Here is a 24,567-nt window from a genome sequence, read left to right on the forward strand (position 1 = left end):
AGGCACCGGTAATGGTAAAGCTGTGATGTTTGTTGGTATTAGAGTTTGTATATATTCTCGAGGTTTTTCTTATATGAATAATACAATTCTCTTGTCATTGTACAAGTTATATTATCCTGCCTGAGGCGTTTGCAAGACGAAGTAGATAGTCTTGAACGTGAACGGTACAACAAATTATAAATAGATTATAACTGAAAAGCTACCTTAGTGAAAAGCTGCTTAGATTGATATAAGAGTTGTCATCTGATACAAATAGCTCAAAGAGAACAGAGGAATGAAAAGAATGGATGCATCCGAAATATTTAATCAATTTGCTCCAATCAATATAATAGAAACTCTAGACGCTGTCCATTCATCCATTCATAGCTTTTTAACTTTTCATGCAACATAACATGTTAATAGGTAGAAAGTTCCTAAGAGCCTGCAAAGTACAAATCATCGCCATTAATAACACACTATGAGAAAATAACAAGTACAACATTGATCGTGTACATCATATAAATAAATGTAAGTCAACAAGAAACTGGAGAACTAAAAGGTCGTAAGTTTGAACATCACGACGTTTACACTATTGAAAAACGCCCATACAAATGCCAGCAAACAATGGCCGAGATTAGTCATTAGTTATCGCAACCTTAACGAAGTCCCAATAGATAACATGTATTGATAGAATATTGGACAAGTTATGTAAATGTCAATATTTAATAACTAATTTACCTAAACTATCATATTACATTTAAATAGATTCTGAATCCATCCCAAAAACAGCCTTCTCAACTAAGCATGGTCATTACGAATATATACGTAAGCATTTGGTCTTCAAAATGCACCAACAACTTTCTAGAAATGTAAAAACAAGCTTTTGGAGGATCTTATTTGTAAAGATTGCTTGGTATACCTAGAATACATAATATTGTATGCCACTACACTTAAATGAAGCCCTGTTGTCACCTGAAAATTATATTAAAGCATATCATAACAGAGGTATTAAAACAAATTTATAAAATTTATATATAAAACTAATATTAAGTGGCAAGATAAAATCATGTTTCTGATCGCAGAAAGAATTAAAATCACTTTTAGATTTGTGTGGATTTTACAGAAACTCAAACCAATGACACTTAAACTATAGAAAGGCGCCAAAATTAATATTACCTATCAAAAATACATTTCAAGAAACCAAAAAATACTCATTACATCAGAACCCGTTCTGATCTTTCCCAATTTTAATAATCAAATCTCAATAACAGACACGAGCAATGTAGCTATAGGAGAAGCGGTTTCCCAACAAAATAAACCAATCTGATAGGCAAGTTCCTTAACACGAGATCGATTACAATTGAAAATTACTATTCGCAATATTAAAGGCCATAAAATATTTCGGATCTTACCGCTTTTGAGATCCCAAGCGACCACAAACCGATAGTAAGTAATAAAAAAACCAAAACCTAAAACGGCAAAGTATAGTATAGCAACTTAAACCAGCAGCTTAAACCATTGGTTGAGAGGACTTTTAAAGAGAAGTAAAATTAACCTCAAGTTAAGTTACTAGATTTAGTACCAGCCAGAGCAAAATTGTCAATCTTTTGTCGAAATTTTTAGAAAATTAAATTCGTGGCATTTGATTGATGGCCTTAACGTGGAAAAAACTGAGCTTTTTCATGAAGATTAGCGTAAGCCCACAAATGTTAAGTACTGGCATTCATAATATAAAATTTCTAAGTAATTTTACACAAATTGACAAGAATCATGTAATGGTGCTTTCGGATCTCTACGACCATTTGTACGTATAAACACGAATACTTTATTTTACTATCGATAGCTGTTGGTATACGACTTACATGTATCGATATATTATTAAATTTTGATTAACTTATTTGTTATTAGTAATCTTTATTTTCAATGTTAATTTTTTATGTCATTGTAGTTGATTTAGATGGAAAATAATCTTAGATATTCGAAATATGCACTCGTTAATCGACAGGTAGAACTAAGCAAATCTGGAAATATAACTTCATCCGATGAGAATCCCACTTCGTATCTCGACAAACAAATGGTCTTTCCTGGATCACTAATAAAAATTATTGGAACTTCTGATGGTAAAGAAAGTCACAAATGTATTGTTCAAATTGTAGATTTCAATGCCGTTACAAATAACCAATTTTACGAAATCAAAACGAGTTACTTGGTTAAAGTAGCTGAGGATATTTGGCCGTATGTCATCAGCATTGACAATCTGGAGAGTCGATTGCGTTTAGTTAACAATAAAGGACTATGTATCTGGTTAACTAACTTAAAGGTTAATGACATTTTGTGTGTACATGGAGAATTGTTTAAAAGCGGAAACCTAAACTTTGATTGTATTATCCGTTACATTGGTCCTGTGCAGGAACTCAATTCCGTAGGATATTTTTTTGGATTGGAAATTTTGGTTTGTTACTTAGATGTTACTCGTATATATAAATTCTCTACTGATGGGCGTATGCATTTATATATATATATTTTAGCACCTGAATAATGGCCCCTCGCCACAAGCCAAGGAAATTCCGTTCGCTACAAAGTACATGCAGTGTGAACCCAGTTTAGCAATATTTGCCACAGCTAATTGGATAGCACCCATTTCAAGTGAATCAAGGCATAAATTATCCGCAAAACAATTAATCAACGAAACTATAGATCGCGTGTACACAGCTATTGTACCATCAACTTTGAATCTTCATGCTCAGCGAAGTGATAAGTACAAGAAACGACAGCCTACAGCTCATTTTTATGATTCATTGATAGACACAAACGCAGATAGGAACACAGATAAATACGATTCGGAAATAATGACTGAATCTATGAAAGGTGATGATACTATACCGATGAACGGGAAAAATAAATATATGGATCATAAATTATATTCAAGCAACATTCCAGTACCTTTAGACCGTAAAGGCTCAAGTCCTTTGAGTTTTCAGAAAAATACAGCTAACGAAAACGATATATTTGGCCCAATCAAGAGTACCGAATCAAATATTAAAGAAAGCGATAACAATATTATAACTAAGAATGAAACTGAAAAGTCTACTAGGAATGAGCATAATATAATCGTTGTTAATAATCGTCTAGAAAAAGAAAATGTTGATTTAGCCGATTTGCTTGGTACCAATTGGCCGACAAATGCCGGAGGAGCTGGTATGATTTTAAACAGAGCGCAATTAGTGCCAAAGCCACATGACAATAAATTGGAAACACCTGTTCCATCTAATTGTACATATGAAACTTTTGCGAAACATAAAGATAAATTTTCGCAAGAATATACTGCACCCATAGAAGTCAAATCTAACCGTGGTAAGATCATATTATAACATCCCACTTTACCAATTCAGTTACACAAATATTTTTTATAATCCCTTTCCATAATGTATGATATCTATGGGCCTTTAATATATGAAAAAATATGAAATATGAAAACAGGATTGTGTTTATATAACATTTTTTACCTGTCGACAATTTAAAACTATCTTATCAATATTTCATGTTTTTAATATCGGATTAATATGTCTGTCTTTTTGATCGTTAAAGAAACTCAAATCCTTTTAGAATTAATCTATCTATCGCTGCCAATCCACTTTGCAATAATCACACGACATACCGCTTTCTATGTACACATAAATATATTTATCTTAATTATGTTTTTTTTTTTTTTATTATTGAACATTTTTTTCTCAAACCAGAACTTCTTACACAGAAAATCAAAAAGGGAACAGACCCGAAAAAGCGCGTTTACTTTAGACTCTTAGTGTATTTTTAGAACTTCATTTTGTACATTTTATTCATACATTTTTATTATTAGAATGATCGAAAGATAAAATTATACAGTTTGCATGTCCGACTGCGTTTATACCTTAAAAGACGGAATTAATAAGATTTGACAGTTATGTGTATATTTAATTATTTCTGGCAATTGAAAAGTATAAACAAAATATTACTGATATTTATGTATATAATTGTATATTTATATCATGTATATAATTTGTATATTTAATTCAGGGTATCTGGTAGCTGCTATTCTTTTTTCTTTTGTCACATATTTTCATACACAGAAAAGCTAAAAATAAATTTGTCGCATCACATACCGAAAACTTTTGTTTTTCATTATCGGTATAATTAAATAAGAGACCGCCGCGAAATTCTCTCGGTAATTTTTCAATGCAATAATTTACGGCGAAAAAATATATGACTATTGACATATCGGCATATACGTTATCATGCAAAATGTATAATATTCCATTGACCGTTTTAGAATTTAGTGTACCAAAAAGAGATAACTACTTGGAAGGTATACATCATACTTGTTTATTTCGCTATAATTTGCATCCAATTAAAATGAAAGATTAGAACATTGATTTGTACCGCTAATCCTGTGTATTTGTGTTATAGTGGTAAATAATATGCCACAACATTTTTAGATGGGCTGATCGCAAAATTTCATCGCTCAAATTATTTCTGTGCTAAAAATAAGAAATGTATGTTATAGACAGAACCGTATCATTTTTAAGCCGTTAACCACGTTCTAAATTCAATAAATAAATTTAATTAATAAAATACTTAACATTTTTATTAAGATTTATAGTGCAGAAAATATTTAAAATGTTTGTATTTTGACATCGATATTTGTATATACAATTTATTATTTGTAATTCTTATGTTTTCGAATGTTTGAAACTCGCATTCACGAAGAGAAATATTGGATTTGTACAATGTCCGTCTTCCTGTACGTCCGTCCGGCAGGCCGTATGAACGACAACCATTTCGCCACTATTGAACATACAGACTTAAAGTTTAGGGCCGTGGTGAGAACCAAAGATCTCAAATATATAGTCAATATATTTGCGTCCATTACAAATCATGTAAAATTGTATATTCCCCAGTTTTAGAATCCTGTAATGTGGATCGTAAGTTACTATTTAGATCTTATATTATATATTATATATTATATTATATGTTATATTTTGAAGACTATTGGTGCTAGATACGTAAAATTCAAGATAAAATTCAATTTTTAGTTACTTTTGACTTACTCATTTAAGTATATATATGCGTTTTAAGGACGTGGCCATATCTTGAAAATTTTCGAATGAGTACTGTGCAGTAACATTGTTTAATCTATTCAATAACATAATAACATTAATCAATAATATAATAACTTATTTCATATATAGTTTCAGAATTAAGCAATATAAAGTTCCAGAAATTACATGAAATACCTGGAACGAAGCTCACAATTGGATCTTTGGTAGAAGTGTTTAATTCTGGGGTTACTGATTTGTATGGCGTAATTCGGTGGATCGGAATACCTTCTAACTCGAAAAACATATTGGTTGGAATTGAAGTCGAGGATGATCCAAGCTTAAGGAATCTTAACACATCCGATGGAACTTATAACGGCGTTCGGTAATTTGTAAAATAGAATAATTGGCAGATTTTTCCGCGTTTGGGTTTTTAATTCCGAAAGCCAAGTTTTTTTAATCCAATTCAACATTTATATCTTTTAGATTATTTCAGTGTCGTGAAGGGGGAGCCATTTTTGTTCCGTCCAACAAATGTGCAAGCGATCGAAGGTTTGTGGATATAGAGGGCAGTTATTCATTTGGCGCGGTCTCAACGGACAGAAACTCTATCAAATTTGGTCATGTTGATTGTCCTTCAGTGCTAGGAGCTGTCCCACCGTTAGGCAAGTATTCATTAAGTAAAAGTTATGAAAGTTATCAGAATATTCACCCCAAAATTTGAGCTTTCGTGCTTTATGAGGAATTATTTTAAAAAATTGAATAATATTTTGGTGCGAATATAATTAGATATGCAATCATTTCAAAAAAATTTATTTTAATCGTTAACTGTGCTCATTCGTTTATAACAGTCCATAAATAATTATATATAATATACAACCGTATTTACCTACGAGTTCTGATTTGTCCATTTTTTTTAATATTAGTTATAAAAGATATAGATGGATTGGAAGACATATGCGGAAAATTTAAAGGCATTCAAGGGCATCACAATTCGTGTTATTTAGATGCAACATTGTTTTCCATGTTTACTTTTACGAGCGTATTTGATTCCATTTTATATAGAAAACCAAACTCTGAGGTAAATTTAATAAACAATTCAACAAAATATTTTTTAATCAGTATTATATATATATGCAATTCAGGACATTTCACATTATAGTGCTGTACAAAATGTGTTGCGTGATGAAATAGTTAATCCATTACGAAAAAATGTTTTTGTGCGAGCAGACCGTGTCATGAAATTGCGTACATTTTTGGATCAACTTAGCTCTGTAAGTGGTTTAACCAGTGAGGAAAAGGATCCAGAAGAGTTTTTAAACAGTTTACTATCACAAATTATGAGAGTGGAACCATTTTTAAAGGTATATTTTTCAGTAATGAAAATATTAACAGTTTTTCAAATAACAATTATTTTATTTTAGCTAAGCTCTGGACAAGATTCTTATTTTTATCAACTATTTGTAGAGAAGGATGAACACCTTACGTTTCCAACTGTCCAGCAACTGTTTGAACAAAGCTTTCATTCATCCGACATAAAATTAAAAGAAGTTCCGTCATGCCTTATTATTCAAATGCCTCGATTTGGAAAAAGCTACAAAATGTATCCTCGCATTTTACCTTCGCAAGTTCTGGATATAACAGATATTATTGAAGACTGTAAGTTATCAAAGTTATCAGTATCGCTGAAATAGTTGTTAAGTTAGGGGCAACTCCGTGCTTAATAGCTATATACCATCAGGTAAATCAGACATATAGTAAACATTCCGCCGTAGAATTGAAAATTCTCCTATATTATGAAAATTTTGAATTGGTGGTGATCTATTTAAAACTTTCAAATTATATATTTTATTGGAATGTATATAATATATTTTATATTTATCAGCTCCACGTCAGTGCTCCGTTTGTGGAAAACTTGCTGAATTCGAATGCCGAGAATGTTTTGGTAGCTTGCAGCTAGGCTCTGGTCTCGAGTGTACAGCTTTTTGTCAAAAATGTCTTAAAGCAGTTCATATGCATGAAAAAAGGTAGGTTCCCAAATGAAAATTATTTTTTTTAAATAAATGAGAAAATAATATATATTGTCAGATCTCATGAATCAAAGAAACTGTCTGTGCCAGGAGACTTCAAAGTAATGGCCGATAACATGACCTTACCCCGTCTTTATATGGAGCTATTCGCTGTTGTATGCATAGAAACATCGCATTACGTAGCATTTGTGAAAACAGGCTCTGGACCAGATGCTCCTTGGTGCTTTTTTGATTCAATGGCAGATAGAAAAGGTAATTTTTTATGTATGTGTTACCTATGCAAGGTTGACTTAACATTGCAACAAAAGTAAAATAATGTGCTATAGTAAATGCTAACAGTTGGGTTAACACACAAGAGAAAAATTTGATACATTAAATAGATACTCCTTCGCCTCTTAACGTGTCTTGAATAATACAAAAGATTGAAACATCCAATTCACATGGTTTTGATTTTGGCAAACTTCTGTTCTATCTAAATTTGATTAATAATATAGAAGAAACTTATTGAAAGACCAAGGTCGTTTACTATAGTACATACAGTTTTTTTTTGACACAAACATCTTTAATTTATTCTGCAAAAATCAATGTTTGTGATAAGGCGACTTTATTATTGCCAATCTTTATGAATGGTGGACTATTTTTACGTTGGCACATATGTCGTCGTATCCTTATTCACACTTGTATAGAAATTCAAAAATGAAACTGCCACATGCATTTTGCTAGAGTATAAATTGCTCAGTTTGGTCCGCAATATAATGAAATATGAGTCGCTGCTAGCAAATTCAGATATAGAAGTGAAGTGTTTGCAAAACTAATTTAAATTGCGAAGCTGAGGATTAGTTATTTAGTTAGTTTCTCTAAGACGTATAGTGAGGCACCCTAATCAGCTTAACTTTTTAAATTTATATAAAATATGTGCTGATGCTTTTGCTTTTACTTTGTTCTAAACCCTATTATCTATCGTTTTCTTAAGCAAATGCAACATTTTCCATAACTTAGCGATATTTCGAAAAAATTGGGTCGAATAAAATAACATCTTCATCTAAATCCTGATCCTAATCGTCATTGATTTTTCCCTGACAGCTTTTTTGCTCATTGATTATATTTTACTGCGATATGCCATGAAAAACTTTGTAAAATTTATGAAACCTTTCTCAGAAATTACTATTTCGTCATCGTTTCCTAAGCCATCAACAGCTAGGGAACCTTTAAACAGAATAGAGAGGTTGAAAAATGTATTATAAAAGCAATTCTTAATTTTTAAAACTTTTAAGCCTTTAAATATGATTGTGGCTCCAAATGTTAGATCACTGAGAGATTTAAAAGATAGCACTTTTGAAATTTGTAAATAGTCTTATTAAAGCGCACATTGCATGTCCGGTGCAATTCAAAGAAACTAATTCGAGGGTGCATTACAACTCTGCAAGAAAATCTGAATTTTGTATAGCTTAAAGTAGTATAAGATATAGCTTAAGTAGGCAGTATCATATTTGCATGGTTTTTTAATAGAAATCCTATATATAAAAACTTGTAAAAAATGTCAATTTCAAAATCAAAGAATATGAACTAAAAAAATTTTTTTCTTTCCTGTACGTATTGTTTTTTAATAGGTGAAAAAAACGGATATAATATACCGGAAATGATATCTGTTCCTGAATTACCTGAGTGGTTATCTGATGAGGGCGCTCGGCATATTAATGAAAGGTCCGCAAACGACAAAGCCTTACCTGAACACGCTAAGCGTCTATTTTGTGACGCATATATGTGTATGTACCAAAGCACAGATGTTATGATGTACCATTAATGATGTATTTGTTAGTAAACTTTAATATAATTTAAATTAATAAACCCCTAATAAAATTTACATTTATTTCTGTAAGTTTTGTGATTATTATATAAATATTTTATATATTATAAAGCGTAAAGTATTATTGAATTAAGCGTTAGCTAACTATCACTCTAGGTGCCCTTATAAAACATTGCTTTCATCCATAGGTGTAAATGGATGTAAGAGTGACCCAACATAGAAGCATGATTAAGATATAGCAAAATGCGCCGAAAAGTTCTCAGTAAATTTAGTAGAATATATCATAGTATAATATAGCATCGCGTACTAGATAAAATCTACATGCATTTGAGGTTATTTGATTGAAAAATAGGTTTTTTTAAAGCTTTGTAAATGCCAGTTTGTTGCCATCAAGGAGACTTGAAATTGGGAAACAGTCTTTTAAAATCGACGAGGAATCAGATCTGAAATAATAGTTTTATAACTACGATCAGAGGGAGTTTGGAAAATCAGCTTGCCAACCGTGCTAAATTTATAGTTAGTTATTAAGTTTCCCGCATTTAAATTATGCATTCAATGCTCCGCTAAGGATAGGCCCACGCATATTAACATGTTTAAAATGTCTCTAAACTTACTTCGATAATATCTGCTAATCCCTAACCCTAATCCCGTTCCGAAATTTAAAATAAAAACTTAATTGTATAACAAGTAAGACAGCTCCAGTCGGGGTGCTAGGAGATACCCTGATCCCAGTCCTATATGCGGTTTATATGTTTCAATAGTTTGTATCGAGTATTAAAAAAAAACATAAAAACCGACATTTCGAAACCAAGATTCGAACCAACGTTGCCTACAAAAGGCGCATCAACTCTACGAACACCGCCCCTTTATAATTAAAAAAAAAAAAAACAAGTAAGAACTCTAGTCGGGGTGCCCTTGATCCCAGTACTATTTGCGTTTTTTAATATTTTCCGTAGGTTGTACTGAGTATTAAAAAAAAAAAAACAAATAAAAATCGTGAGTACGACACCAGGATTCGAACCCACAATTTCTACGCAATGTGTATCAGCTCATTAACACCGCCACTTCATACATAAAAAATAAAATAATAAAAAATGTTCCATTGCCACCACGCCTGAACCCAGGGATTAACCGCTTACGAGCGTCGCGTCTACCAACACCACCACTGCACCGCTTGTAAAAGGAATTGCGAATTTGAGCTTAAGTAGCAACTGATAATTCAAGCACAATTCAATCACGATTTCGATAATTCGAATATAGAACACATGCATTTGAACGTTTGTGTGCACATGTATAACAACAATTCGTGCGCTTGGCGCTGCTTGACAAGTGATTTTGCAAATTGGCCAAACGTTTTGTTTAATAACTTCTGTTTTACTTCATGGATTTTCATGAAATTTCAGCATATGATCTACATATTCTATTGACTTGGTTGAGGTGCAAACGCCTTCACATAATGGCCCTATTTCCAACTGAAATTAAATTTTAAGAATTGGGGAAATTTGGAGCCGGTATCCAAAATCCAACAAAAACCAAAAATACATAAAATATTCATAAAACTAAATACAAAATTCTTAAGACGTTCGAGGTATAATTTATTTACTGCATTTCAATAATGTTTTTATTCGATAACAATAAATAGCGAATAGTTATCGAATATTTGAAACAAACTTGACCTGCGCGTGCTATACACGGACCTACATTTCAAGTCTCTAGCTTTTATAGATGCTGAGATCCACGCGTTCACACATACGGACAGACAGGGCTAAATCGGCTTGTCGTCCTGATCAAGAATATATACACACATTTGCACAAAACCATTATACCCTGATTTCCCATTTTCAATGGGATCAGGGTATAAAAACAATAAATCGCCCATTCGCTGTCTGGCATCAAACCCTCTACCAACACCGCAACTTCACTGCTTGTGTAAAAAGTGGCAAATCTCCACTTAAATAGCAATGCAGTCCCAATTATGATTCCTTGAATACAAAATAATACACGCATTTGAATTGTGTATGAACATGTATAGGAAAAATGCGTAAGCTTGGCGCTGCTTACTACGTTTTGTATTGCCCAAACATTTTGTTTAATAGCTTCTAATTTACTTAATGGATTCTAATGAAATTTTTAACATATCTACATATTCTATTGGAATAATTGTCAACTTATTAAATATGCAAACTTCTTCATATATTCGACTTATTTTCAACTGAACTTAAATTTAAAGAATTTAAGGAAATTTGGAGCATGTATCCAAAATGTAAAAAAATCAAAACTGTACAAAATATACATTAAACAAAATATAAAATTTGTAGGCTTTAGGTCTTAAGTCGTACGGGATATAATTTAATAACTGGATTTCGGATCTATAACAGAAATTTCAAGTCACTATGGAGAAACGAACGAGCAGGGCTCAATCGACTCAGCTTGTCGTTCTGATGAAGAATAAATATACTTTATGGGGTCTGTCTGTTACAAAAAAAATGCGTATTACATTTAGACTGTTCAGTAACAATTTTGTTTCTTTGTGTAATTCTAATTTTCATTATCGATAATCATAGTTTTAGCCAAACGTATGAATTATTGTTGTTTCCCTTCCTCACACAATATTTTTTCATTTATTTTGCCTTTGAATCATCCAGAAATCCTCGGTAAATATAATTGGAGACACTTAAACGATTGCTTGTTTTAATAAAAGTCAATATTCAACATTAAAGGCAATTTATTAAATCAAGAAATTATTCGCCTAATGCTTTTTTTAATAAGTTGGATTAGATAACTAAGTAATAATTAATTTACAATGTTTTTGACATTAATTGCAATTGTGTTTTACCAGAACGTTTAGTATTTACATATATAGTAAGATTTTAAAAAGATCTAAGCCATTTTTAATTAACAATGTAAATAATAAAAATACTTTTTTTTTAATTTAAATGAAACCCTTTTTCCTTTGTTGCTGTTAATAAGCGATCTTTCATTATTTCTTCAGATGGGTAATCGGGAAGCTTTAAGTAATGAACGCAAGTATTCACAGATGGATAACTTCCTTGTCCAGCATCAACTTTTCTTACTACTGTAAGTCGAGGATGTAAATTAGCTAATCCTCCTGGCGGTAAACTACTGCATCCAGTAGTAAATTGCAAAAATGCTTTACGTTCAGAACCCGTGAAGCTCAAAAGAACATTAACAAAACGCAAAAATCCAGGACTAGAAAAAAAAAAACGAATTAGAAAAGGCAAAACAAATTAAAGTAAGTGCATTACCTATCCTTGGAGTAGCCCAGTTTCGGCTCAGTGTACGCCATTAGATCTTCACGGCTCCATTGCGGATATTGCTCTCCACATATCATCATTCTAGCTTCGGACGGGTTAAATGCGGCCAATTTATTTAATGGAAATACTTCACAGAACCCGTCATAGAATGCCTGCATTTGTTTGGCAATACCATCTTGCAACATAAAGTTGACAAGCAATTCCCAATATGCTTCTAGGTTATTTATATTGACTTCAGTTGAATAGCCATTTGGAATAAGCTCTGCGTATGTATATCCATACACAGACGAGCTAGGCAAATATGTAAATGTAAGGGCCAAGTCATCGAGTGATACTTCAATATCATTTTTGGTGCGCAATTTAAGATTATTAATCAATTTTTGTTTTTCCTGACTATTTAGAGTCCCATCTAAGTCAATGGCTTGTTTACGCATTAACAAGTCCTGTAGCTCAATTAAAAATTGATAACGTGTTGGATCAATTTCTTTCAGGTTTTCAATATTAAGGATTCCACTGAACCAGTTGCACTGTGTTAGATCCTCGTTTAAAAATGTTGAATATGTATTTGCAAGCTCGGCATCTTTTGAAACTACTGAGCTCGCCATCAGATCTTGGAAACGTGGTTTTGATCTAAGCTTTAAATCATTTCGGGATAATACTTTGTTATGGCAAAGTAATTGTAAAAATGATTTGGACAAGGGCATATCAACAAGTCGCATATCCTGCAAGACTTTGGCAATAAAAACTCCAAAAAACCAAAAATATTTTGAAACCTGCTCACATAACTCTGAGTTTTGTGGCAGAGGTGCTGGGAATAATCCACTCTCACGCCTATTTACATAGTATCCAATGGGTTGCGAGCCGTCTTCTATGTTGTGAAACTGAGGTTCGCTATGATTTTCACTATATTCATCGTCACATAACCACATACATAAATCCGTTCGTTGAATTTCTGCAGCTACTAAAGCATAGAATTCAAGTGTTGGTCCCAGCCCAGTTCCTTCTTCATCCAAAAACTCTACTTCTAGCACAGACTTTCGATTGCAATGTGCCTTCATGACTTGAATGGCCCACTTAAGTAAATCCTTATTTCGTGGAACTTTTACGCGCTCGTGCTTCAATCTGCCAACACGGAAGTCATGCTGATCGTCTCGACGAGGACTCATAATAGGAATTCTTTGCCGTTCAGTTGTAATGTCACGTTGAGATTGTAAGCAGACAATACTTCTGGATGCTCCAAATGCAGTGCAATTAAAATATAATTGTCGGGTTTCGAATGGAAATAAAAATGGACAAGATTGATTGAGATCCTCACACCAATTCGGAAGAGCATTACTTGACAGAACAAGAGGATCATGAATTTGCTGCTGTAATTTATTTGTAATTTTTTTACTCATAAAGAGCTCAGCAGGTAAATAAGAAGTTTTTTGTGATGATGCGTTATTATCGTCGGGTTCAATTTCACATTGATTAAGTGCGTTAATTTGAGTAAGCAATTCAAGCACATCCTCAACAGAGCATAGGTTATTATCCGTAATATTTAATCCACCATAGACTGGGGAATTCGGCGATAATGTAGACGCTCCGCTTCTCGATGAAACTCCTGGAGTTTTTTGTCCTTCTTCAGATTCAATATATGAGCATTCCTGAACTGTTGGATATGTTTCACGATAAACAATTGTATACGTTGGCTCCCATAACTTGCGAAATTTGTCATTTTTATTGATTTGGCTGTTTTGTAATAGTTCTTGTACTGCTCTAAATATAGTCCACTCACTATTATCCAAATCGATTTCAACGTCAGGAACACCTCCAACACCTGGGCCTCGTAACTTCAAGCCAAGCATTGTCTGTTCAGGAATGATTTGCCCGCTTTGTTGAAAAGATTCCAGATTTGTGTCTGGTGGACAAATTTCCAAATCGGAAGTTTGATTCACATTTGTACGACCTGGTCTAGGGTCAAAAGCAGGTATTAAAGCGGAAAACTGCCTTTTTAAAACAAATTCATCATCCCACGATTTGCGCTTGCTTACACCTGCCAATCTATTTTCCAGGGATTCATCATCCATAAATGTTAAAAGGTTGCGTGACACCATAACCTGTAAAAGTGTATTTCCTACTTCCTCATATTCATCCTCATTTTCTTCTTCATCGTTTTCTTCCTCCATATCATCTTCATCTTCCATATCGCCCAACAATGTCGGAGCTCTGCAGCTTTCTAAAAAGTCTTCTAACGAAACTTGTTCGCTATCACTTGATGTAGAAGTTAAGCTCATAGTTAGCGTTGGATTAATGGACGAAGTAGGTTGCTGACTAACTTTTTTGTTAGTTGTATTCGATGAACTATTTGATCCATTATTAGATGAGAGGCTAGGATAACTTTGCGCTGTACTTAGTAAGCCAGAATGGAAATTACTAGATAAAGCTAATTTTACTAAACTTGTAACAGAGTTAGGACCTCTGGAAAAAAATGAGCCTGCTCCAACGTTTTGATTACTATGTTCATTTTTATTAATATTTGTGTTGTTGTGCGACTGGTTTTCATCATTGCTTGTGTCTTGTGATGTTCGACGACGCGCAATTGCTGTGAATGTTTCTAATAGGCCAGTATGAACAGCCACCTCTGATGTAGATGATACTTCAGATGATGTTGTTAAATTGGGCACACTGATACTCATTTGATTAGGGACGGAGACAACATCATTTGTAATTTGAGAATTTATAATGGTCTCGATTTGACCAGGGAACGCTGATACCTGTGGTGCCTCATCTGAATTAGAAACATTTTGTTGGGGTAAGGAGGTATTCAAAGATTCGTTACCCATACCATCTAATATTTCACCTTTTTGAGAAGTGCCTGGTTGTATTAACGCCGAGAACTTTGCAGTTTCCTTAGGACCTAATGACACGTTCGAGCGAGGTATGTGTAATTCATCTGAAGACAGTATATTATTGGTATTGTTGCGTAGCATGTCAACACCATCACGCATTTTATCTATAATTTCGCGAGTATCTGTTGGAAATTGAGAAGCACAATGAGAACTAGCTGAATTCATTTGCCTCAAATTTATCAATAGTCCTTTTGCCAAATTATTAACAGAGTTGTTTGCATTCATTTTATTGTTTTCTTCTATATATGGTTTTTGTTTCATGTCCTTTGATACGACAGAGTTAGCTTCAGTTGTTTTAGATTCAGCTGGCTTTGCACTGCTATTTTCTTTCGAAACTTCAACAATTGACAAACTTTCTGAAATGGTGGCCAAGTCTGACATATTACTTAAGTTTATCGCAGGCATTGAATTATTGATTGTGGATAGATCCGCAATGTGTTGTAATTCCCGAATTAACGGTGATGGAATAATTGATGTTTCTGAGGAAGGTTGGTCAGAGATCGCTTCATTATAGACAGCTTCTTTTGCTATAGCTGTGCTCGACTGGTTAGTTGCAATGTGACTCTTTGCTGAGATAAATACATTTTCTGTAATGGTTTCTACAGTTTGTTTCCAAGCAAGGTTGTCGGCTGAGACAGTTTGATTGGATGCATCTTCAGGGTTTTTATTTATCTCAGTAGCTTCAGGGAGCGATGGGGTTGAACTAGATTTACGAGAAGTTAACACGTTAGTCTTATCAATTTTTTTAGGTCCTACTCCTGATGCAACTGGTAGCATTGAATTAACTCCTTCGAAAATAGCGATATTCTCCAAATTGGATAATTTTAAATCGTATTTACCTTCAGCTCCCATACGATAGGAATTTCTTACCCCATGGTCCCACTTCACATCAATCCATCCATTGTGTATTTCCCCAGTTATGGTACCTTCGCAGGACCCATCTTGATCATCCCAACGCCAATCAACTCCACGAACCACTCGTGCCCCACAAGTAATATGTTTGAGCTGAGCCCGTATTTGACGTCTTTCGCGGCGTGCTTTCGCTTCGGCTTCTTTTATAGTTTTACCAATATCATCACAAACTCCTACGACACGTCCGTAAATTTCTAATCCACTTAAACTCAAGTAATGAGTTTGATTTGAAGCGTTCCGACCATTTTGTTGGATTCTTATGTGACGATATCCTTTTGTATCATCAGAAGAACATATTATGGGCCAAGTTGCTGTGCTTCCTGGTTCTGCTAAACTCTTATCGTCAACATGATTTATAAGCGTAGTCCAGTTAATACCATCTTTTGATGCTTGAAAATGCCAATTTCTTAGTGCGGATCTCCCGTATCCTCGAGCATGACGCAAGGTGTATGCAGTAGGCAGAATAAATACTCCAAGATCAATTGAAAACCAAGCTTTTTTGTTATCTTTTGTGTGACAGTTAAGGGAAACGCTATCACGCGACAGTATGTCTTCTAGTTTTCCATAAGGTAACGTTTTACCCTCAGAGCTTGTAACTTGCACCAGACCATATTGCGCTGGATTTACCCACTCACATGTTTTTCCATTTGATCCAATGTAGTAAATTAATCCTTCTTCATCGAAATCAAAATTGTATGTAAATGAAATACCTTGATTGTTTTCACGTAACTTTTTCAAATATAAAAATGTAGATCTGTCAAGGTCATACCATTGTTTAGCAACCATTTTTAGTAAATATTTTGAGAGATTTCCAACTGTAGCTAATGGTTCTACTTTTAAAGTGCGACCCGTTCTATCAAAAAGAGTACTCTCAGAAGACGCACGTTCCAATCGAAAACGCAGTCGTTTTTGAAGTATTTGTAAACCATAGCCAGTGCCTGGAGCATCGTACAGGAACAACGGAAGCTTTTCAGTACTTTCTAAGACCGCAACAAGCTTTTGTATAAGAATACTCGCAGTATTTTTCGTATTGTATATGTTTGATTCGTCGCAGTCTCCAAAAATGCATTTTTTAAATATATCAATGCGATCTTTTAGCATTTTATTTGTTTTACAACGCGACAAATTGAACTCCCAATAGTTATTAGATAACACTGCAACCAATGCTTGGACAAGGCCTGAAGAATGCATTTCATATGCACTTACCACACCATCTTCATGAATTAATTTCGAAAGATTTGTTAGCGCAGTATCCAGGGTGCTTGACCAATTGCTATTGGAAGACACCCGTTGTTCTTCAATAGCAAGATTGATTTGCTTTACAATGGCAGTTAGCTTTGCTACTGCTCCGCGCGGTATTACTTGAGCGGACTTAAAATATTTGTTATAAATTTCACGAGATACGTTTGATACTTGAACTTTTTGGATGTCTGTCTTTGATTTAGTACGCTTTTTTTTCTCAGTGGACCATCCTGAAGCAAAATCTGCACCTAAGGTAGTTTCTGCTGTAAACGAATGCTTAGTTCCTCTGTTACTTTCAAAGATAAAACCTTGCATATCATCTTGTAGTATTGTAACTTGATGACCTTCTGTGTTGTGAATTTGCAGTTGATTAGGTTTGTGTGATTGTAACACCCAATTTCCAACAACAAGTCTTAACACACACACAGTGGGCAAAATGGGCTGTGATGGCGTACCAGGACTCACGCTGGATCGAGCTCGAACTAGTTTTTCGAGAAACTCACCACGATTTTCTGCAATAAAATATGTTGATATGTTGTATGTATGTTAATAAAAGATTAAAAATAAGAAAGATTAAAAATAAATTACGAATAAATAATATTATTTAGATCACTAAAAATTAAAAAATTAAAAATTTCGATTTTGTATTATATTGATTTTCAGACCTTTTTGGCCAACCATTACTAAATATTAGGTAGAACTCTAATATTTCTAGAGTATCAAGCTTATAAAATATATTTAATTAATTTGCTATTAGAAATTAAAAATGTGACTTTTTTTATGAAAAAATCTCCATGGCAGATATATTTTTATAAAACAGTCAAATCAAAATAAAATTTACTAACCGGTGGGCGTTCTTAAAAATGTAGGTCAGCAGAAAGTATGTGCAATATTTTTATATTTACCGGAGCTATCATTTCCATTTTCAGGGCTACCACTTGAGTACATTGTTGCCAATTTTCCATCAAGTATAAAACGGAACCAACCATTGGAACCATTAGAAAGCTCTAACGCTGCAGAATCTGACCAAACGTATAAGCAATCTCGACCTCGACAAATGCTCCAATCTCGCCAATGATAAGGCTTGCCTTGCAAAATCTCTTTAGCATCCTCCATTAAATCATCTACAATAAAATATTTAAGAAGTAAGGTTTTGACTTAATAAAGAAAATAAATTGTATAGCTACCTGATACTGATCTACTCGGCATACAATATGCTGACCCTTTTTGTGTTGATGACAAATCTGACGAGCCCGATGCGAGTTGTGATGAACTGTTGTCCTCGTTTTGATCCATTAGAGCTTGCACTTTAGAAAATACTCCCAGTCGTGCGAAATGTTCAATAAATTCTTCTTGTGTCTTACACATCAGGTCCTCAATAATGTTCAAAATAATTACGTGGCCATCTTCATCATCCTTAAAAACAAAAACAATTAGTAAAGAAAAGTAATGTCATATTCATAATAATTTCCTTATAAAATTTAAAACATTCATACAAATATTAGATACAGTAAAAGAATGCATTTTATGACTTTCGTGACTTTTTAAATTTTAAGAATTCTTAATGAATAATCATGAATCATTTATTTATTTTACCTCACTATCCAAAACGCTGGCAATAACTTCAGTTAGCAAGTTTCCAACACTTTGAGTGGCTATTGAAGTTGTTGGCTCATCGCACTTTTTACAAATATTTTTAAGAACTGAAGGATGTGCATACTGTACTATCTTTTTAATAAGACCCAAACTGGCTCGCCGGACACTAGGAAGCATAGAACCTTGAAATGTACGGCACAGGATTGGTAAAAGTAATTTTAAATATACTGGTGCCATTTCAGGGTCACCGCGCGGTTCAAGTGATGAGTACATTTGTCCTTCCTTGTTTGTCAATATATTTCCAGAAGACATCCATTCTCCTGGAGATTGTAAAATTGCTGCAACTTCCCGGTGGCCATCATCTGATCTTTCACGCGCTTTGTCAAGAGGTGTTTTCCCGTCTTCATCGCGTAAATCTGGATATGCACCAAATTTTAGTAGAATCTTTGCTATTCCGGGGCGTCCAAAACATGCAGCGTAATGGAGGGATGAGCTTCTTTGCCCTTTGTTAACATCTGCTCCTTTCTCGCATAAATATTCAACCATCTCCAAAGTACCAAAAGCAGAAGCCCAGTTCAATAAAGTTTGCCCTACGTCATCCATACAATTCACATCAACTCCGCAAGTTTCGATTGCCTCTTGCAGAGCTTCAGTATCTTTAGATCGTATGCAGTCTATCAATTGGCGATGAGTACGGTCAGTACTGGAGTCATTTCGTTTTGGTCGCGGAGCTAATTGGCCTTGATTGGTGTTAGCACTGCCCCTGTTTAATGCTTGGCGACCTTCAAACAAAAGAAGAAGCAATAAATCTGCAAATCGCATGCAGTCAAGAACGCATCGCTCATCGCCCTTTAGGGCTCTTTCAATTGCAGTGGGTAACTGAGACCTTAAGATATCACGCGTTATTGAGGGTGATCCACGACATAATGTAGACAACAGCGAAATCGTTGTTGATATTGATTGCGGTGACCGCAATTCATTTGCTTGAATTTTGCCAGCCGCACTCGCTGATGATCCTGAAACATTTTCATTAAGTCTGTCTGAGTTAAGGTTAAGGGGTGCAGGTCCACTTAATTTAGATGTAGATAGGGAGTGGTTATTACCGCTACCACCAGCATTTTCCAGACGTTTAAGCAATTCGGTAACCAAACCATATTCAGCTAGGGGAGCAGGGTCAACCCATTTCCTGGTAAAGCGATCCGCCACAGAAGCAAAGCATTTTAAAGCACCATCTGATACCAGTGTATCCTCATGTTGTAATAAAGTGCTTAAACTTTCCACGCAGTTATCTATGCATGGTGAATTCGGTTCCACTTTAGTGCAAAGTCGCGAAACGACAGACATGGCAGAATGTAATGTGTCTTTATGAACTTGGGATCCACAGTCCCGAATAAATGACAACACACAGTTTAAGCCACTTCCTTCGAAAACGGCTCCTGCTTCTCTACTGCATATGAGTTCAAGAACTTTAATGCATTGCTCTGCAAGATCTCGCGATGTGCGTGAAGATAGGTCTGCAACAACTAATCGGTTGCAAATTGCTTTAATAGCACCATCTATGGAAACAATTCTTCGTGTACACTCTGCAGACACATCCAGATAGTATGTTATGGCGCGTGCAGTAACTTCAAGAACATTTTCAGGTGCAAGCTCATCTAAAAATATCTTGCATAAAGCTGGCAAAAATGTTCGAGGAGGACAACTGAAAGGAACCAATAAACACAACAAACACGTTAATAAACAAATTTGTAACAAGTAAAGATTAATTTATTTGACACAGATGTATACACTAAACGTTAAAACATATTATTCTTGGATCGCAGGGCATCCATCAGACTATTATTGAAACAAGTAAGATCCCAGTCCTATTTGCGTTTATTAATATTTTCCGTAGTTTGTATCGAGCATTAAAAAAAAAAAAGAAAACAAATAAAAAACGATTGTTTACGTAACGTGCACCAACTCTACCAACACCGCCACTTTATAATTAAAAAACAAAAAATTAAACAATAAAAAATGTCTCGTCGCCGCGATGATTGAACCCGATTGATTTAACGCTATCGAGCGCCGCCTCTACCAACGCAGCCAATTTCAATCGCAATTTCGATTCTTCGAATAGAAAAGAATACACGCATTTGAATGTGTGCGTGTACACTTTACAACTTTACTTAATGGATTTTAATGAAATTTCAGCATATGATCTACATATCCTATTGGCTTGGTTGAGATGCAAATGCCTTCACATAATTGCCATAGTCCAACTAAGCTTAAACTTTAAGAATTTGGGGAAATTGGTATCCAAAATCCAACAAACATCAAAATTTGCATAAAATATACATTAAACTAAATACAAAATTCTTAAGACGTACGAGATATAATTTATTAACTGCATTTCAATCATGTTTTTATTCGATAACAATTAAATGCGAATAATTATCGAATATTTGAAACACGCGTTCACACAACCGGACAGACGGGCGGACAGGGCTCAATCGACACGGCTTGTCGTCCTGATCAAGAATATATATACTTTATGGGATCTGCCACGCCTCCTTCTGCCTGTTATATACATTTGCACAAAACCATTATACCCTGGATTTCCCATTTTTAAAAAGCCAAAGTAAATACAAATGGTACATTGTTTATAATTATGCACTAACGTTCGTACTTTTCAATATGTGGAATTAGGAATTATGTAGTTTGGAATTAATGTATGTGTATGTGTTTAACTTATTCGATTTCAAAATAATAAATTTACCTTTCAAAACATCGATCAACATTATCTGACATCAAAAGAAGCATACATAGCTGCTCTAAAGCAATTAATTGCATATCCCTTTCATCTCCTTGGCCCATCGACAACCACTCCAGTAAAGTTTCGGGATCAACATCGCCCATCTAAAAAAATTAAATAGATTGATGAATATTTTTAAAAAATCGATATCTTCTGCTCTGATAGCATATTGGATATCTCATAATTTGAAATATTAACGCTGAACTCGTAGCTCAGTTGTACATTACGTTTAAACAAATTGAATTTTTACAAGTGAGAATGCTCTTGTAGAGACTACTCTATTATCAGATACCCAGGACTCTGCGATGCGGTGATATTAGCGACCGCGCTTAACAACCTAAGGAAACTAAAGTAAATTGGATGTTTCGGTCTATTGTGGTATTCAAGCTACGCTTAAAAAAAAAGTTAGATTAAAGATTTATATCGATTAGGAAATGGGAAGATTTATTGAAAACCGGAATTCCATATAAGAAAATTGTTTGAGATATAAAAGTAATTTAGTTTCTATAGTTTATATAGTTTGCTAACATCTAAAGTTCACTAACCGAATTAACACTTGACGCAAAACATCAACCATCAACCTTACACAAGAAAGTATATAGTAACAGTTTGCGTGATTTACCATAACCGCAGACAGAAGTAAACTTAAACATAAAAACTATTAAACACTTGATAGTGTTGAATAAGTTGTAGTTGATTTAATGAATATACCTTGCGATAAATGATTCATTGGCCAAATAGACACACACAAACAAAACAAGTCCCTTAAACCAAACTACCGGTTGATTTGCTCAATCATCGCCTATGTGTATTACCTACAGTTCTGCTGATGAGAGCGAGGTATTCTTGGTTAAAAACTTTCTGACCAGCTTTGGCTACGTCAACGTTCCTACCATCTCATTTCAATTCTCACGCGATTATTGTCTTTGTTGTCTTTATATATTTGCAAAGCGCTGCTTAAATACCGCAAAAAATGGAGACAAAATTTACAGTGGGGATTTCCTGCAATAAATAAAGATATTTTGTAATTTCGGATTATGGATACCGCCTCTTTTCAAACTCGCAAAAACGTATTTGAGATATAATTTTGCTACGGCAAGTACATCATAATCACGCTCTCCAAATTTGATTAGGCCCACTGCCTGAGCTCCGTCGTAATCAGAGCGCGTGCATATATGTGCGTGGGCATTCATTGATATGCATTTATAAAAGAAATGTAGATTTATTGGAAGAGTAATTCTTCGCGGGCTTCAGGGTATCCAGTAGTTAGCATTCCCAACTAGAGCACTCTTGCTTATATTCATTTTGAAACACTCAAAAAAATGCACTGAGCTTTAATTAATGAGCTCTTTGCCAACTTCACGAATTAACATCCGATAACTTTTATGCAAGGCGAAGCTTTTTTTATTCTATGCGTTACTTACATTGTCTCTTTAATTTCCAACAAAATATACAATAGGGGGATAGTTATATCTGAAAGTAATATAAAAAAACATTAAATTCTAAAATAAATTACACAGTGGCGAGTGCACAACTTTCAAAACATACAAATTTATCTCAAGATAAATTTAAAAACATAATTTAAAGAAAAATTAGAAACAGACTTCATTAAATGATGCTTCAAATGATACCTTTGTAATTTTTAATAACTATATAATATCATGTCAATCAAATAGATAACGGCACTGGCGGTCCCTTTTGCTTACTTACTTTTACTTCACAAGATCCTGTGTTTCCTAATTTTCGGTAAAATTGTCATTATTTTATCATATATGTCAACAAAGTAATGAACCGAATCAAAAATAGGAATTTTTGGGAATTAGTTGAATTTATGGTACCACTTCTAATCTCTTAAATTTAGTTAAATGATGAGAATGTGTAACGGTAAAGCACAGAATAGAACGAAGACTACAAAAATGAGCATGCACATAATCGGGCATAAATATATATATATATATATATATATATATATATATATATATATATATATATATGTGTGTGTGTGTGTGTGTGTGTGTGTGTGAATGTATGTATGTATACAAATATTTTAAGTACACAATTATTACGTTTTATTGTATATACTTTTAAATGCTTAAATATATACGAAGATTAGTTATATAAACTATAAACTATAACAAGAATTTTCTTTGAAAATCCGTTTATATATTTGTAATATTCTAGCTTTTTCGTCATTCGGAAAATTGAACAAAGCACACATATATACACGTGCATTCAATAATTACCTTAAGCACCATAACTTGGCACTGCATATCTCCGGCTTAGAAAAGTTATTTCGCTTTACTTAAATACACATTTGCAAATTTTTCACAAGTTATTTTAGTATTTAATTTTTTCTTTAATATTGCCTAAAATTAAATGTCTATTGAAAACACACACATACGTTACATACATTCACATAGAGCTGGGAGCAATTCGATTAAAATTTGATTCTATCGATTAATTCTTTAAAGGTAACACGCGATATTAAAAAAACGCCATGTTACAGTTTTATTGCCTTCTGTTAATAGGTATATATCTCAGCTAATTGTATTAAGCACTGATCACACTAATTTAAATTAATTTTATGATATTTCAGATAAGTTTACTAAAATTGAGCGTGACAATCTACAGCTACCTCGCCCCCAAAACGATGCCCTGTCATTACGAACTGCGTTGAGGAAATAGATATCAATAGTCCTGATGGCAGGAAAAAACAGTACAGGCTACAAAGCACACTCACATAAGTTGATACACAGGCAGTTATGGACTTATATGTACACACAAACTTCATACACACATGTAAAATAATATGAGAGCATCACTTCGAATTTACAATTTTATCTCAACAAACTGCATTAACAAACGCAGAGCCATATGCATTATTTATTCTCTGTAGGCCAATTTCGTTGCTCTCGCTAATATCACATTCATATATATTATATACATAAGCATTTTATTATTGGCGT

The 24,567-nt window shown here is 33.9% G+C and overlaps 2 protein-coding genes across 4 annotated transcripts; one reads left to right on the forward strand and one right to left on the reverse strand.

The window, feature by feature from the left end:
* The first annotated feature begins 1,851 nt into the window (after positions 1–1,851).
* On the forward strand, positions 1,852–8,930 carry LOC111594741 (ubiquitin carboxyl-terminal hydrolase CYLD). 3 transcript variants are annotated; one of them, XM_030223255.1, is made up of 10 exons: positions 1,852–2,431; positions 2,508–3,333; positions 5,208–5,439; positions 5,541–5,719; positions 5,981–6,135; positions 6,200–6,418; positions 6,479–6,713; positions 6,940–7,081; positions 7,143–7,336; positions 8,695–8,930. In XM_030223255.1, exons 1-10 carry the CDS (start codon positions 1,937–1,939, stop codon positions 8,886–8,888), a joined length of 2,871 nt encoding a protein of 956 aa, XP_030079115.1. In that variant the 5' UTR covers positions 1,852–1,936; the 3' UTR covers positions 8,889–8,930. The 3 variants fall into 3 exon arrangements, with proteins under 3 accessions (XP_030079115.1, XP_030079116.1, XP_023163948.2); XM_030223256.1 differs by having other exon boundaries at positions 1,852–2,099; XM_023308180.2 differs by lacking the exons at positions 1,852–2,431; positions 2,508–3,333 and adding an exon at positions 4,247–4,324.
* Positions 8,931–11,701: 2,771 nt separating this feature from the next.
* On the reverse strand, positions 11,702–23,984 carry LOC111594783 (E3 ubiquitin-protein ligase Ufd4). The gene is made up of 8 exons (XM_023308236.2): positions 23,845–23,984; positions 23,026–23,074; positions 21,566–21,705; positions 18,808–20,509; positions 18,399–18,627; positions 18,117–18,335; positions 12,158–17,723; positions 11,702–12,101 (listed from the first exon to the last, which is right to left on the reverse strand). The coding sequence occupies exons 3-8, from the start codon at positions 21,703–21,705 to the stop codon at positions 11,819–11,821; spliced, it is 8,139 nt and encodes a 2,712-aa protein (XP_023164004.2). The 5' UTR covers positions 23,026–23,074; positions 23,845–23,984; the 3' UTR covers positions 11,702–11,818.
* Between the last annotated feature and the right edge of the window lie 583 nt (positions 23,985–24,567).

The sequence above is a fragment of the Drosophila hydei genome, unplaced genomic scaffold (assembly GCF_003285905.1).
Source record: "Drosophila hydei strain 15085-1641.00,03,60 unplaced genomic scaffold, DhydRS2 tig00000149-arrow-pilon, whole genome shotgun sequence".
Lineage (NCBI taxonomy): Eukaryota > Metazoa > Arthropoda > Insecta > Diptera > Drosophilidae > Drosophila > Drosophila hydei.